Raw genomic sequence first — 15396 nt, 5'->3', positions numbered from 1 at the left:
GCTATCTTGGATGTAACATTTGTTTTGTTTCCCAGTTTCTAGTCTTGCCTTGTTCCAGTGTTTACCCTGTTTTTGTAAATTGATTTAATTTCTATTAAATTTAAGCTGCATCTAGATCCTGCTCTCATGACTTCCTTCAAATGTTACAATACTATTTTGTCTTGGAAAGTTGAGTTTTGGCTATTCAGGGCAAGGCAGGAAAACGTCTGGTTCCCTATCTGTCACTCACTCGAAATTGGTGTCGATGTAGTGACACTAGGGGTCACTCTTGGGAGCCCGAGACACCTCCGGTCTTTGATAAAAGGCCAATGAAAATTGGCGAGTGGTATTTTCATGCCACTCCCCCGAACATACGGGTATAAAAGGAGCTGGTATGCAACCACTCATTCAGGTTTTACGCTGAGGAGCCGATATAAGGTCCGGCCATTTCAGCGGGTAGTTCAGCGTTGTGGCAGGAGGGACCAACGTCTCGTTCCCTCCATCAGGGAACGGAGGTTACACCAGTAACCATGACGCTAGTTATATAAAACAGAGAGAGTCTTTTTCTACCATTCCCTCAGTGAAATATGCTGGTGGTGAAATATTTACCTCAGCCATTGATATTAATAATGCTTTTAAAGTGGGGGAGGGGGGGCTGAGTAGCTCAGCAAGTAAAGATGCTGACTACCACACCTGGAGTCGCAAGTTCGAATCCAGGGCGTGCTGAGGGAATCCAGTCAGGCTTCCTAAGCAACCAATTGGCCCAGTTGCTAGGGTGGGTAAAGTCACGTTGGGTTAACCTCCTCGTGGTCGCTATAATGTGGTTCTCGCTCTCGGTGAGGCACGTGGTGAGTTGAGTGTGGATGCCGCGGAGAATAGCATGAAGCCTCCACATGCGCTAGGTCTCCGCAGCAATGTGCTCAACAAGCCACGTGATAAAATACACGGATTGATGGTCTCAGACGTGGAGGCAACTGAGGAACTGAGTGAGCCACTACGCCACCAAGAGGACTTAGAGCGCATTGGGAATTGGGAATTCCAAATTGGGGAGATAAATCCACAAAAAAATGCTTTAAAATAATTCTATCTCGATCTCTATAGTTCCATGTCTTCGTCTACTGATAAGGATATTAGAAACTTTGTGGAACCATTCCAGAACTTCCTAAACTGACGGCTGAGCAAAACATTTCTCTTGATTCTTATATAAGCTTGGAGGAGCTTGGCGAGGTAATTAAGGCCTTGCCTATAGGCAAGTCTCCGGGACCAGATGCCTTTGTTAGATCTTATCTTATACAGAATTGGCTCCACTTTTGCTAGAAGTTTATACGGAATCATTAAAGATTGGAAAGCTTCCACCAACCATGACGCAAGCCCGGAGCAGTCTGATTCTTAAAAAGGACAAAGATCCAAGCGAAGTTCGGGAAAGTTCGGGAAACTTTTATTGGTTGGATTAAGTTACTTCATAGACACCCAGTAGCGGCGGTACAAACGAATAGATTAATTTCAGATGATTTCACTCTGGATAGGGGCATCCGGCAGGGTTGCCCTCTTTCCCCATTATTGTTCTGTCTTGCTCTGGAACCATTAGCAGCCGCGATAAGAAAGGAGGATGATTTTCCAGGGGTGGTGGCGGAAGGTGTGGTACATAAGCTTTTGCTTTACACAGATGATATTTTATTATTCGTCTCCGGCCCTACTAGATCTATGCCTAGCCTCCACAGAATTATTCATTCCTTTTCTATGTTCTCGGAATACAGAATTAATTGGTCTTAATCCGAAGCTTTGGCTCTGACAGCGTACTGCCCGGTAACGGCTTTTCAGCCGGGCGCCTTCCAGTGGCCCAAACAGGGCATTAAGTATTTGGGTATTTTATTCCCAGCAAATTTGTGTGATTTAGTTAGAGTTAATTTTGACCCTTTAATAAAAGGTTTTCAAGCAATGTGGGCAGGTGGGCTTCATTACATTTATCTATGATTGGGAAGGTTAATGTTATTAAAATGAATTGTATTCCAAAATTTAACTGCCTGATACAGTCTCTCTCTCTTATTTCAAGCAATTTGATAACATAGCGAAGCCCATTTGGAATGGTAAGCATCCCAGATTACATTTCAGTAAATTGCATAGGCAGATTAACAAAGGTGTGCTAGGCCTACAAAAGATTTTGTTTTATTATTATGCATTCGGTCTCAGACATTTGGCTCACTGGTCGCTTCCACCTGAGAGAGCCCCTCCCTGGTTTTGTATTGAACAGGAGGTTCTTGCCCCTATTTCGCCATTGCAAAGCCTTTCTGTCAAACTAATCAGAGAAGTTAAGTTACACCCCGTTATCTCACCTTTACACTCAGTATGGACAAAAGTGTCCAGAGTGTTTAATTCTGACATTTATTTAAATGTTGCCTCGAGCATATGGCTGAACCCAAAATTATGTATTAATAAGTCCCCTTTCTGCTGGACAGGTGACCTATATGAGAGTAGAGTGTTGAGAGCCTTTGAAAATTTGGTTCAACATTTTGGGATTCCCAGATCTCAGTTCTTTAGGTATTTACAGCTGCACCACCTGCTCTGTACCATTTTTAGGAGTAGTGTACATCCCCCTAAAGTGGCAGATACTCTGGGAGTGGTGATTACTGCTTTTGGAAAAGGTCATGAGGTATCAGTGTATTACTCCCTGCTAATTCAGAGTCTGGGGGACAGAGCTTTATCTTCTATCAAGAGATTATGGGAGAAAGATTTAAACTTGATATTGGAGGAGGGAGTGTGGGCTAGGATTCTAAAAAACATCAAGTCTGCATCTAGAGATGCAAGGGTGCGCCTTATGCAATTCAAGATTTTACATCGATTCTATTGGACCCCCTCTAGATTGTATAGGCTTGGTTTTAAAGACACACCCACCTGCTGGCGATGCCAATCAGAAGATGGAGACACAACCCATGTTTTTTGGTGATGTGTTAAGAACCAAGAATTTTGGCTAAAGGTTCAGAGATTTATGTGTGACATACTGGGCACTCAAATTTCATTTTGTCCCAGACTGTATTTTAGGCAATGGAGCGGTCATCAACATAGGGGATAAACACATAAAAAATTGGGTCCTGGCCAGTGGTATGATCGGCAGACAGATTGTTTTAAGGGGATGGAAGTTGGCTGGAGCAGCCTCATTTCAAGAGTGGTGCATGGAGATGGGGAGCGTGGCGGCTTTCAAGGAAGTGTCATGTAGACGGCTGGGGAATTTGGATACGTTTGATGGGAAATGGGGCAGCAATTTGGTGTTCTTGTAGGGCTCTCGGGGAGGGGCAGTGGAGAGAGAAGTATAGTTTTAAACTGTGTGTGATTATAATAATAATAATAATAATAATATATATATATATATATATATATATATATATATATATATATATATATATATATATATATATACATATATATGTTGGAGAGGTCGAGGAGGCTGATTGCACCACCTTTAGTGAGCCGCTGGCGCCCCACCTTTACATGGTGCCCCTATGCACTGCATACCTTGCATATATGGTTTTTGCACCTCTGAGTCCATTGAGCCCCATTGAAGTCATGCTTCAATGGGAGTCTATGGCAGATACCTGTACCATTCAAATCAATGGTGAAAAAGACCGATGTTCATTGGACAAGAGGCTCTAAACATGACATTTTAGGGTCCCCTGAATGCTGTGTTTCTCTAGGAGTCTTTGGGAGCTTCATGAGTCCCATTTGCATTGGAAAAATCAACTGACTGTTTATTGGACATTGGGCTTTCAATCAGTGAATTTCTGTCCCGCTTGGATGCCCCTGAGTTCCCTACATGATGATTCGTCGAGTTCTCAAATGGGCGGAACTTTATCAGTTATTAAAATGGTGATGTACATGACTAACAGCGTATGAAATGTTAAAGCACCGCTAATGAGTACAGAGTGTTTGGCAGCTCGGAGATACAAGCACAGTTATTTGCAGTCTGACAAAACACATTTATTTTAGCTTTCATAATTGGATATTTTGCCTATTGGTACTTTTAAGTGTTGCAAAACAGTTTGAGCTTAGTTAATTATTTCTGTTTAGAACTGTACAGCGTTAACAATAGTTTGAGCTGTTTCACTGCTTGAGTAGTAGTTTGAGCAGCTTTTGGGAGCAATATTGCAGATACCAAAAACAACAGTCTGTGCTTACCCACTCTTGAAAAGCACCAGCCGCCACTGCTGCAAATACACTTTCTGAGCACTTTATTAGGAAAATTATGGTCCAAATAAAGTGCCAGATGTGGTCTTCTGCTGTTGTAGCCTATCTGCCTCAAGGTTCGACGTGTTGTGCATTGTGAGATGCTATTCTGCTCGCTACAATTGTACAGAGTGGTTATCTGAGTAACCAGAGCCTTTCTGTCAGCTCGAACCAGTCTGGCCATTCTCCGTTGACCTCTCTCAATAACAAAGCATTTCAAGATTTTATGCGTTGAACTGCTGCCACACGATTGGCTTATTAGATAATTGCAAGAATAAGTAAGTGTACAGGTGTTCCTAATAAAGTGCTCAGTGAATGTATATCCCACTCTTTCGAAGAATTACCTTCAACTTCTAACTCTCCCTTGGACTCCCCCCCATTAGTGAAGACATAGTATGTTCCCATGTCCTCTGTAGTCGCCTCGTTGATGATGAGCCAGTGCTTCGTCCCATCTTTCTTAAAGCGATACTTTCCGTCTCTGCTTAATTCCACTCCATCCTTCATCCTGAGAGAGATGAAGAGAGACAGAGGGAAAGCAAGATAGAAAGAGACAAAGATGGAGATAGAAAATATTGTTAAGAAGAAAAAGCAGGAAAAGGAGATCTATGATGAGGCAACTGATGATGGAAAAAAAAGAGTGGGGGATGTATAAAGGGAGCAGAGATGGACAGAAATGGAACATGATGGAAATAGGGAGGAAAAAGACAGAAAGAGGACAAGAGCAAGAGAAAATATAGCTTGTCCGGGCCTTTGATAATTTACAGGATAACAATTTAAGGTCAAAAGAATCGGGTAAAAACTGAAAAAGCTAAATGGACAGACAAGATAAGAACTCTCATTATATGGTTTGACTTCATAATTTTACAACCATGTCATCCAGTGTGCAGAAATACAGTAGTTTTAATGGTGTGACTGGATTAATCTATGAAGCAGGTCTTTTGGATTTCTATCGATTCTGTGGTTTGGCTGGTCAACAGATCAGATTTCTCTGTGTGATAGTGAGTTAATTTAATCAGTTGGTGAACTACTCTGCATGTATTGAGAGTTTAACCAAGAATTTTCAGTTAGACTTTGGTCAATTGATTTGTAGGGTTGTTGACTGAACTAAATGGCCAGCTGACCATGCAAGTGTTGCCCACTGCTAAGTCCATTATCTCACCATTTCACATTAGCTCCCTCTTCAGAAACCTCAACCTCAAACTCCACCTTCTCCCCAACCACCACATGGATGTCATCCAGCATCTTAGTGATTGTGACCGGGGGTTCTGTTGATACAAATACACCAACAAGTGGCATTACACCCTCTACAGCAAAGGCATTTTCATCAAATTCAGTGCAAAGGATCAGTCTGCAGATACTGTCTGGACATGGTTTTTACACAATTGCAATTACTATACAGGAGCAGATGGCAGCTGCAATGCTACACGTTTATGATGAATTACCCTTCAAGAACTTAGACAAAAGCAGAGACTTAGCTCAAAACAAATACTAAAACAAGAGAAGGGCTGCATATAAAAGGGGAAAAAAAACAGAGTCAAAATAATCAATAGCACAGATGGCTGCCATTCAAGGACAGACAAACAGACCACAGGACAAAAGCAGACATAACTATATACGGTGACAGATAAGCAGTACAAACGAGACAGCTAAATTTACAAAGCGGGTGGTATGTTAATGATGTCAATGATAATGATAATGATGACAATATACCTTGGATAAAGACCTCTGTGAAACTTTTCTCCTCTCCAACCACACATTCGTAAGCAGCATCATCCGCAAGATTGCACTTGTTAATAGTGAGCTTACGGATACCACCTACACTCTCAAAGACATATCTAATAGAGAGAGAGAAATTCAGCACGGACCTCATTGAAGGCAGAAAGCATCAAAGTGCATCATATATTGTAGAAACCAAAGAGGTGCCTTCCAGTCATGTCCTATTGGTAATATTCCTTTTACTACAGTAGATGTACTGGCATTGTCTTTTTTCTTTTCCCACCCTTAAAAATATCATCAGTGTTGTGACCAGTACACCTTGGTGTTTTTGAAGTGCTATACAAAATACTTTATTCTTTACAAAGCACAAACACACACACACACACACACACACACGCACACACACAGGATCATACTTGGCTGAGGGTTTGATCTCCTGTCCATTTTTCAGCCATTTGACTTGAGCGTTGGGGTCAGTCAGTTCCACAGAAAGATTTATTTTCTTGCCTTTCTCAACAGAGTAAGCAGATTCTAACTTTCTCAGGAAAGCTGAAACAGAATGAACAAATTCTAAATTGTAAGTATTGTACTATATTGTAGTACTGTCTGTGTATGTATGTAGAGTACAGTGGCCTCAAAAAGTATTTGGACACTTAAAGCTACACTATGTAAGATTTTTTGATAGAAATGAACAAAATTTAAAGAATGAGCAAGTACACCAACAATCCATCTTTCAAACCATGTTTTTGCCTTACCCCAATTCACTATGGTAAGCCTATAATAATAATTTATATTTTAGAGCTGTCGGGACGGATATGGCGGGAAATTGCATACTTTTGTCATTCGTCCGTGCGTGTTTACATCATGTCCATAAATAAAAGAAAAAGAAGATCCAGCTACTACAGTGCATGTATATGTGTGCTGACAGGTGTGGTAGTAGTTTGAAGCTGAAAGCTTGCACCCACCACAAATGAGTGATATTGACCAAGGATCATTCAAAAAGGCAACCCTCTGGGGAATCACCCATTTTCAAAATAAAGGAACCTTGAACAGAGAAGGGTATACAAGCAAAAAGCAAAAGCCACAATTACCAAAAAATGTACCTCTGTAAGTAACTTGCAGTTTTATGCTTCAACCGCTAGAGTGCCAAAAGTTACATAGTGTAGTTTTAAGTCACACTTAAAACTGCATGAATTTTATTGCATGAGAAAAAAATATTAAATCAAGTGGCCTCTTCAAACAAATGATGGTAGACCATTTCTCAGAACTAACTTTACCATTTTGCAATTTATTTTAACCAACTGGTCCCAATGTAATTTTTTGTGGATGTCTAAAGGGGGGTGCGAGATGATGCAAAACAGTTAAAGAGGTCCTTAAAGAGCTTGTTTACATTGAAAAACAGCACGGACGGATGCAAAAACGTTCTGTGTGAACTACACTTCTCAGGATACACTTAAAATGACAAATGCTTTAATACAACGACAAGAGACAAAGGGAGACAAAAGGCTTAACATGAAAATAGTGTATTTCTTGTTGGATTAGTGTCTTTGCTTTGGCAGTAAATACTGTTTATCACAAGGGAAATTACGTTAAGCGTTTTAACTAAACCTGTACTACAGTACTATTCATTTGTATTAAAAGTGCTGCAGTTTTTCTCACTGTTAGTCTTTCTCTCCCCTCCAGAATGAGTACAATAAAATGTAATGCCATTTCATGAATAGATGCGTTTACTGGTGTTTTAAAATCACAATGGTGGGAAACAATTAACATGCACTCGAATGTTATATTTTTGACAAAAATCATTCTGCTTCTGACAGAAAAAACGAGGTTGATTTCTCTCGATTTGTGAAACATTCTCAACAGTTTGTGTGTGTGATGCTTCCTTGGGTGTGAGACAGTTCCTTATTATATTCCTTATTATTTTCCCTTTATTAATTTTACCTGATACTGCTTCAGCGTGATGGTGTCTCTCCACTCGCTGCCATGATGAATTCTCTCAGTTGGTGACAGCGGTTGTCAGGGGCAGGGAATGGTAGAATTCAAGTGATAATGCACATATTGCAACAAAGAATCGGTAGTTTCCCAAAACAGCATGGGATACAGTTAAAGGGAAGCTAACATGACAGTAGATTATGGACTTATGAAGCAGCAAAACAAGTGTGTATACCGAAGGTGTACGCAAATATTGATCCTTAGAAGTCATTATATGCAAACAGCCCTGGGAAAAAGTAAGCATACGGCGTATACGTGCGTGTGGCCCCGACTACACCACTGATCTAAAGTCAAATCTCTTCAAATTTACACATGGCCTTGCACAGTGAACAATAACTATTCATTATTACAAATATATACAAATACTTTTTATCATTTAAAATCCTGTAAAATATTTTGTTTTAAAGGTGTGCTTGTGCTATCCTTCTTTGAATTTAAATGATTTTATATTTTAATATCTAATGCGACAACATTCATACATTTTTAATTGTGGCTTAAGTGTCAAAATAATTTTTTGGGCCAGCATATGTGTGTGAGGGACTGTATCTGTATGCATCCATTGCGTGTCTCACCATCACTCTTCTTGGGCTCCACCTTCTTCATCTTCTTCAGTCTTTTAAGCATGCCCCTGAGGTCAGTGATGCCGTACTGGAAGGCGATCTTCTCATAGTCACATGGCTTAGCCTTCTTCAGGATCTCCCACACATCCACGTCCACCTCAGGCTCCTCCTTCTGCTTCCTTTCTCTGAGGGAAAGACAGATGCACAATACATCGGGCACCATACCGGTTATCTCCCAATATTATTGCTTTTAATGTATCGTATTGGTCAGTATTGGATATTTAAATTATGGACTCTTTCAGAGCTGTGTGCATTCATGCATAAAAATGAGTTAAGTTCATTACTGATGATACACTGAATGAATGACACCAGTTCATCAATGATGAAAGATGATGTATTGTACAGAGTAAAAAGAAAAGACATTTAGAATGTAAAATGTGTTCCAGACCTTTTCTTGAGTAAACCACTGAAGTCCAGATCTCCTGCATCCTCTCCTGCATCTCCCCTATGGATGGTAGAGGGTAAATTAATGAAAAAATGTTAGAGAGCATCTCAGCATGCGATACAGGTTTTGCAAGCAAAGCAAATTTTGAGACAAAAAAGAAAAACTATTATGACTAACTAATGAACTGTAAATAATGTTTTGAACAAATAACATAAGCACCATATTTGACTTTAAGGAGGGCTGACATTTTAAAGTACTCCTAATAGGTAAATCTCATGGTGCAATCTGAGTTTTGTCTCGCGCAATGCAAATTGTTATTTGGTACCCCAGATAAACTGACAAGTACACAATTAAAGACAAAAGAGAAACTTTGTACATAAGAATTTCTGCATACAGAAGAGAACAAACTCACGATCGTTTGAATGCCTCCAATATGTTTGTTTGCTGTGCCTCTTCGGCAGCTGGGGAGAAGATGAAACAAATGACGATGATGAAAAACTGTGAGAGTCTGATTTGCTCCACAATCTGATTGCTGTCAAAGCCAATAAATGTGTAGTGCTAATTTACTAAATGCTGCGTAACTAGCAGGAGAGGATCTAATCAGCTAAATACCAACTGAATAATAAATAAGCTCAGTGGCTTACAGTAAAGTGCATGCACACACATTGGGTGTGTTAAATGACTCGGTTCTCTGTCTGAAAATTTGCATCATAAATGTTCTATGAGGTACATCAAGTGCTGTGTTAAATCTCCATGGAATACAAAAGGAGATGTTAGGCAGAATGTAAGGTGACTGAAACTAATGTACTGCCTAACATCTCTTTTAATATTCCACAGAAGAGGGTGTTAACATGAAAACAGAATTGTAATGTTTTTGGTGAACTATCCCATTCATATTTTGTACTCATAACAGTGTAATGTCCTACCTTCAACAGTGATGTCAAACGTACAGCTGTCACACTTGTCTTTGGATGTGACCTCACAACGGTAGCCTCCTGCATCCCCGTCCACAGCCTTAACAATGGTCATCTCATAGGTGTATATCTTACATACAGAAAGAAGAGCTAGTTACTGTTTTAGGGTTAGGGTTAGGTAAACAGCTCATATATAAAACATACATTCCTTCACACACCTTGCTGTTCCTGTCATAGGTTTCTTTGAACTGCAGGTGTTTCCCAGCTTTGCTGCCCAGATCCAACCATTTCCCCTTCAACCACTTCATAGCTGGCTTTCTTAGCAGCTGAGAGGAGTCCACCTTTGCCACAAATGTGAAATCTTTCCCTGTTATCAATGATAAAATGAAGAAGGCAAGTAAATTTGATTTGTAAAGCTCTTTTCACAATCCACGTTATTTCAAATACATATAAAATACATATTAAATAAATGTCAATGGACATTGTTTCACAACAAATAATGCTTTAATGTCTGAAAGCCCCCAGTGAGCACCTGTGGAAAGGAGCTCCATAAGATATGAAAATGAATCTCTAAATACCATTTATTTTAGATGTTCAATGCCGTCCATTGATATGTGCTTACAGGAAAATATATTTCACTATGTTTATAGCTTTCTTTTTTGACACATAGTTCTCAAATCTTCAAATGAATTCAGCAGTGGAGCAGAGAACAGTCGAGAACTGTCTCACCTTTAATTACAGTGACACTCTGAGGCTTCTCCACAAACAGGCCAGTTATCTCAGACCGCTGAGGCTCTTCTCCTGGGACATGTTCTACCAGGGGAGTCAGAGAAATGGTGTAAACTAATATGATCTACTGAATGCCCACATTAATGGACATGATAGACAAGGCATAGTAAACAGGGAATGAAAAGCGGCTGAAAGGAGTTCATAATTCTTGATATTCACTTATCATTTAAAGACCCCATGAAATCGCTTGCTGAGCCCAGGGTTCTTTCCTGTTTATGTATTTCCAGTTGAAACAAGAAGTAAGGGTGGGACATATCGAAGGGCTTGTTCTTTTTTTAAATAGCCATTAGCCTTTAGTTTGCGTCACAGCCACAAACGTGACTTGCTACCTGCTATTGCTAGTCAGAAATGTGTGTGTGATTGATGAATCATCAATATTTTTGGTTCGCTTTCCTGGAAGAGACTGTAAATTCTTATTAAAGTCTCTAAATTCGTAAATATGCTAAAAGTTGACTTTTCAACTTTTAGGTGCACAATAGCACAGCTAAGCTAACAGACATGGACTAAAAACACAAAACTCTGATTTTGATTCCATGGGGTCATTGGCAGGTTGGGGATTTTTATGCTCAACTTTTATCCTTTTCAGTTTCTTAAGGTCTGCACTGGGATGTGAAAGACACTTACACAATTTCCTTTTGCATGACCGTTATGAAAGTGTTTTGTTTTTTTGTGTTTTTTGTTTTTCATGTATATGTCATTGACAATACATGCTAAAGGATTTGTGTGTCTTACCATCCTCAGGCAATTCTGTATCAGAGAAAAAGAGAGAGAGAGAGAACGAGGGAAACCATTAGAAAGTTGATAATATAGGCCAAGTCTTTAGGGCCCTTTTAAGGCTGACCTATTAGGAGGCATTCATACACACATACATACTAACATACACGCACGCGCGCTCAGAAACTGCCTTCCTCTTGTCCTTCAGTCTTTCAGAACAAATAAAGTGCATAGTCGTTAATGAAGTTATTTCTCTATTAACCAGTCATACAAATTCTTCACACTGTACACATTTCCCTGCAAACCATTATCATCATAGTGGTATTGGTAATGGGTGTTTTGATGCTGGTTAAACTGAAGTTATGTGGATGGTTGTGATGGCTGATTATTTAAAATTCATTTTCTTTCTCACCTTCATAATCAGACAATAGCTCTAAAGAAAAATAATTTGCAGTAAATATGAAATGTACATTATATAAAACCAATCAATACATGTGTATGTTTCAAAATGCTTATGTAGCCACTAGATACATCAACTATCCGTATGGAATCAAGGTCAGATTATATCATGCATTTCCATAAAATCAGAGAAACAACTTCACTTTCACATTCACTTGCTGTTTTATGTTTATGCAAGTCAATTTGATATACTGAACATGACACTGATGAAAAGTCACAGTGCAATGCTTAGCTTGGCTTATACTAAAAAATAATATTTATTTTTTTAAAAAACAAGCTTTGTAAACAGCATATTTTCAAACTATTTCTGGGGCCAAACTTCAGGACACCAAGGTTTAGACCAAACCATCCTAATGTATAACATTTACTGTACCTAGACACGCTTATCCCAGATTAGACAAATGCTCTGCTGAATTTTAACACCAATGTCAGCCACTAAACATGTGCACTGTGAACATTCTCCAAGCTCTTGTCCAGCTCTGGGTGTCCTAACCTCATATTGCTAAATGTCCTGACCCTAACACTCTCACACTCCAGCACTGGATCTCAAAAACAGATCCAGACATTTCCAATGGTGAAACTTTCAATGTGACAACCACTTCAGAGTATCAGTATACTATTTTAACTTGGCCTCCTAGGAATGGTCACCACACCTCTACAAACATTTCAAGATGTTAAATTCAAACAAAGTTGTTTTCAAGACATCATGACATGATGTATGTCATGACCAAACAAATTAAGCCAGGTTCACACTGTACTGGCCACAAATTTGCTGTCTGAGTCAAATTCCTGGAATTTTTCTGTGATTACTTAGTATGACATGTTCAGCAACAGCCGATTAATTGCCTTAGCAATGAATCTAAAGCCCAAAGTATACGTACAGGATGCGTGACGCAAATCTCCTCATCAGCAGAGTGCACGAGCACTGAATGTTCACCCATGCTCCTGAATTATTTTCACTAATTATTGGGTACACAAGGTGGCAAAACTTACATTTTGAGCCATTGCTGTCATGAAGAAGTGCTAGAAGATGTAATTGCCACTAAACATCAGGAGATGAAGGTAAAAACAACAACAGTGGATGTGCAAGTCAAGAGTGCGTGTGTGAGGCGGTCAGGAGATACCTGCATTTGTATAACTCGAGTATGAAGGAATATGAAGACATATTTATGTGTCTAAACTCCTGAAGAGAAAGTCCAGTGTCTCACAGCATACTTGGCACGCATGTGCCAACCACCAGTGTATGCACGCACAGTTATATGGAGTATACTTTGACAGGCTCGCGTTCGACTGTACACAGATGCTGAGCATTCGTGTTAAATCCTCTGCTGTGAGTAATGTTACTGTATTTGTGAGGTATTGTGGAGAGATTCAAGTCTTTTGCTGATTTGGTCTGACACTGCTTAAATAAATAGATGCAGTAAAAAAGGTTAAAACTTCTGCATGCTGTAAACTAGTTGTGGATCTGCAATATAACCTTACAGTTCTGCACTTTTGAATGTGCAGCGAGGATCACCCTTAGGCTCCCATACTCTCAGATTACATTGAAATGCACCATTCTGTATTCATAAATGGTTTAGTGCCTCTCTTTATTGGAGATTTTCTTATTATTTTCTTTGATAGTTTTGTGCAAAACTATGTTATAGTTATTTAGCCTATTTTTTGGTTGAATATCTGTTAGCTTCCATGTTGAAATGCTGCGCTTCACGTCCATGTATCCCTCTGAAACGCTTCTAATTCTAATGCTTCTAATTCTAATTCTAATTATTATACATGGGTTCCTTTACACCGATTGTCGACTAGTCAGTCAGACAACCCACCAACTAGTTGATTATGAAAACTGGTCCTTTTGCACATCTCTAATTACACAATTTGGAGTCTTGGGAATGATCTATATTGTACAGTCTGACAGGCAACAATTGTAAAGGATCATAAAAATCATACAGTGTGCACTTAGCTTTAGTCTGGGGGAAAAAATAAAAATAAATTGTAGGCCTGTTGGATTTCTTAAAAATCTAACAAAGCTTGTTAGATTTTTTGTCATGTGACCAGGAGTTAAGTTAAACACCTTTTGTTTGTGCACACCTGCACACATACATTGATATATACCACCTCTAATAAACAAGGTATATATCAAAATGTTCAGCAATAAAATGCATTTCACTTAAAATAGTATTAATAATGTGCTAGAATATAGCATGTTCTTCACCTGGATGCTTTGGCGAAACCTGACTTGAATAAAGAAAAAATTTCCTTAAGCGAATCTTATTTAGGTTTATTGCTTTGGTGAATCTTAAAACACAATATGAATTTTAAAAGACAGTGAAATGTCAATTGCAAATTGTCCATTGCATCAATTAACTAAAATGTATAAAAAATTAAAAAACTTGGTCTTCGCCAGAGCAGTCTCAGATTTCATCAGTAAATCAGTTGTTTACTTGTTGGTCTCATTCTGGTCAGTCAGAACCCCTGTGACAGACCTGTGGACCACAGAGACAGTGACTGACATTTGTTCACGTGCACAGTCACAGAAGCAACTAGCACATTGATAAATAAGCACACGCACACAGCGAGCCAAAAGGACTGTTTCTTTGCCTTACCATCACGGCCCTCATTTGCCTCTAAATAAAAACAAACAATGAAAGCATAATGAGGTTAAGGCAGCACATAGAGACAGGTTAAAACACCAACAGACTACAGACACAAAGTCCTGGTGTCCTGTTCCTGCAGTCAGGGGCTGAAGAGAAAGTTTCAACAGACAGGCCTGTCAAGTACAATTTTCAGCACTGTGATTTCATGCAGATATCATCTCCATTCATACTCAAACAGACTGGAACATAAATCCATAATTTCAACAAATATTTAACAAAAAAAGTGCCCTAACAGTCACACACAGTTCACACCTTTACACAATGTACAATTCTCACTCTTACCAAAGCTTAGCTCCAAAAGAGACCATTTTTACCATAGTGTATGCACACACTCCAACAAAGTGTGCACTCTGGATTATCATAATTGCTCACTGTGAAAAACTGTGCTGGATTATCATAATTGCTCACAATCAGATTTAATGCACATATTGTCCATAGACATACATATACAATAAATTCATACACACATATTCATATATATCAGGGTCAGAAATGTACTTTTTTTATTATTATTATAGGACAATATTTGCCTCTTGGATAAGATTTTTGGGGCATTATTTATGTATGTTGTATTTTTACTTAAAATACTTTAATTTAGTCAATTTATTAAAATCAGACAGACAGAATGAAGATACATGGTGGTCATGAGAAGATTCAGACCAGGTGACCCACCTTCTCTAGGCTTATCTGTGAAATAAGAATTACAAAGAGTGAGTCAGACTGCTTTTGAAAAAAAATGAGTAAAATATGAATGGTTAACATTATCTTAGAGATATACGGAAGCCCTGAACCGCAAGGTTAAAAAAAAAAAATCACAATGTTATTTTTTTTTTTTAGGTGTCTAGGTGTCTTCTTTATGTGTCTTAGCCTATCTCCTACAAATATTCCTGACCATTTTTTTTTCTCTCTCTCTCTCTGAAATTGTTATTTTTTCTCTCTGAAATTTCTGTCGCCTTGTA

General features: G+C 38.9%; 1 protein-coding gene across 1 annotated transcript in view; it reads right to left on the bottom strand.

Moving 5' to 3' along the window:
- The window catches only part of LOC127451964 (myosin-binding protein C, fast-type-like), a 53500-nt gene that overhangs the window by 18371 nt on the left and 19733 nt on the right, over nt 1-15396 (bottom strand). The window contains exons 4-17 of the mRNA XM_051717061.1: nt 15110-15124; nt 14387-14407; nt 11740-11760; nt 11346-11360; nt 10554-10637; nt 10043-10191; nt 9837-9954; nt 9323-9371; nt 8914-8970; nt 8478-8650; nt 6330-6462; nt 5908-6032; nt 5357-5462; nt 4542-4702 (exon numbers count right to left, since the gene is read on the bottom strand). Coding sequence (XP_051573021.1) covers nt 4542-4702; nt 5357-5462; nt 5908-6032; nt 6330-6462; nt 8478-8650; nt 8914-8970; nt 9323-9371; nt 9837-9954; nt 10043-10191; nt 10554-10637; nt 11346-11360; nt 11740-11760; nt 14387-14407; nt 15110-15124 — 1227 coding nt within the window. The remainder of the gene's footprint in view (nt 1-4541; nt 4703-5356; nt 5463-5907; nt 6033-6329; nt 6463-8477; nt 8651-8913; nt 8971-9322; nt 9372-9836; nt 9955-10042; nt 10192-10553; nt 10638-11345; nt 11361-11739; nt 11761-14386; nt 14408-15109; nt 15125-15396) is intronic.

Source organism: Myxocyprinus asiaticus, chromosome 14 (assembly GCF_019703515.2).
Source record: "Myxocyprinus asiaticus isolate MX2 ecotype Aquarium Trade chromosome 14, UBuf_Myxa_2, whole genome shotgun sequence".
NCBI classification, from domain to species: Eukaryota; Metazoa; Chordata; class Actinopteri; order Cypriniformes; family Catostomidae; genus Myxocyprinus; species Myxocyprinus asiaticus.
Note: the sequence above shows the minus strand (reverse complement) of the source record. Positions and strands in the feature narration are given on the sequence as shown.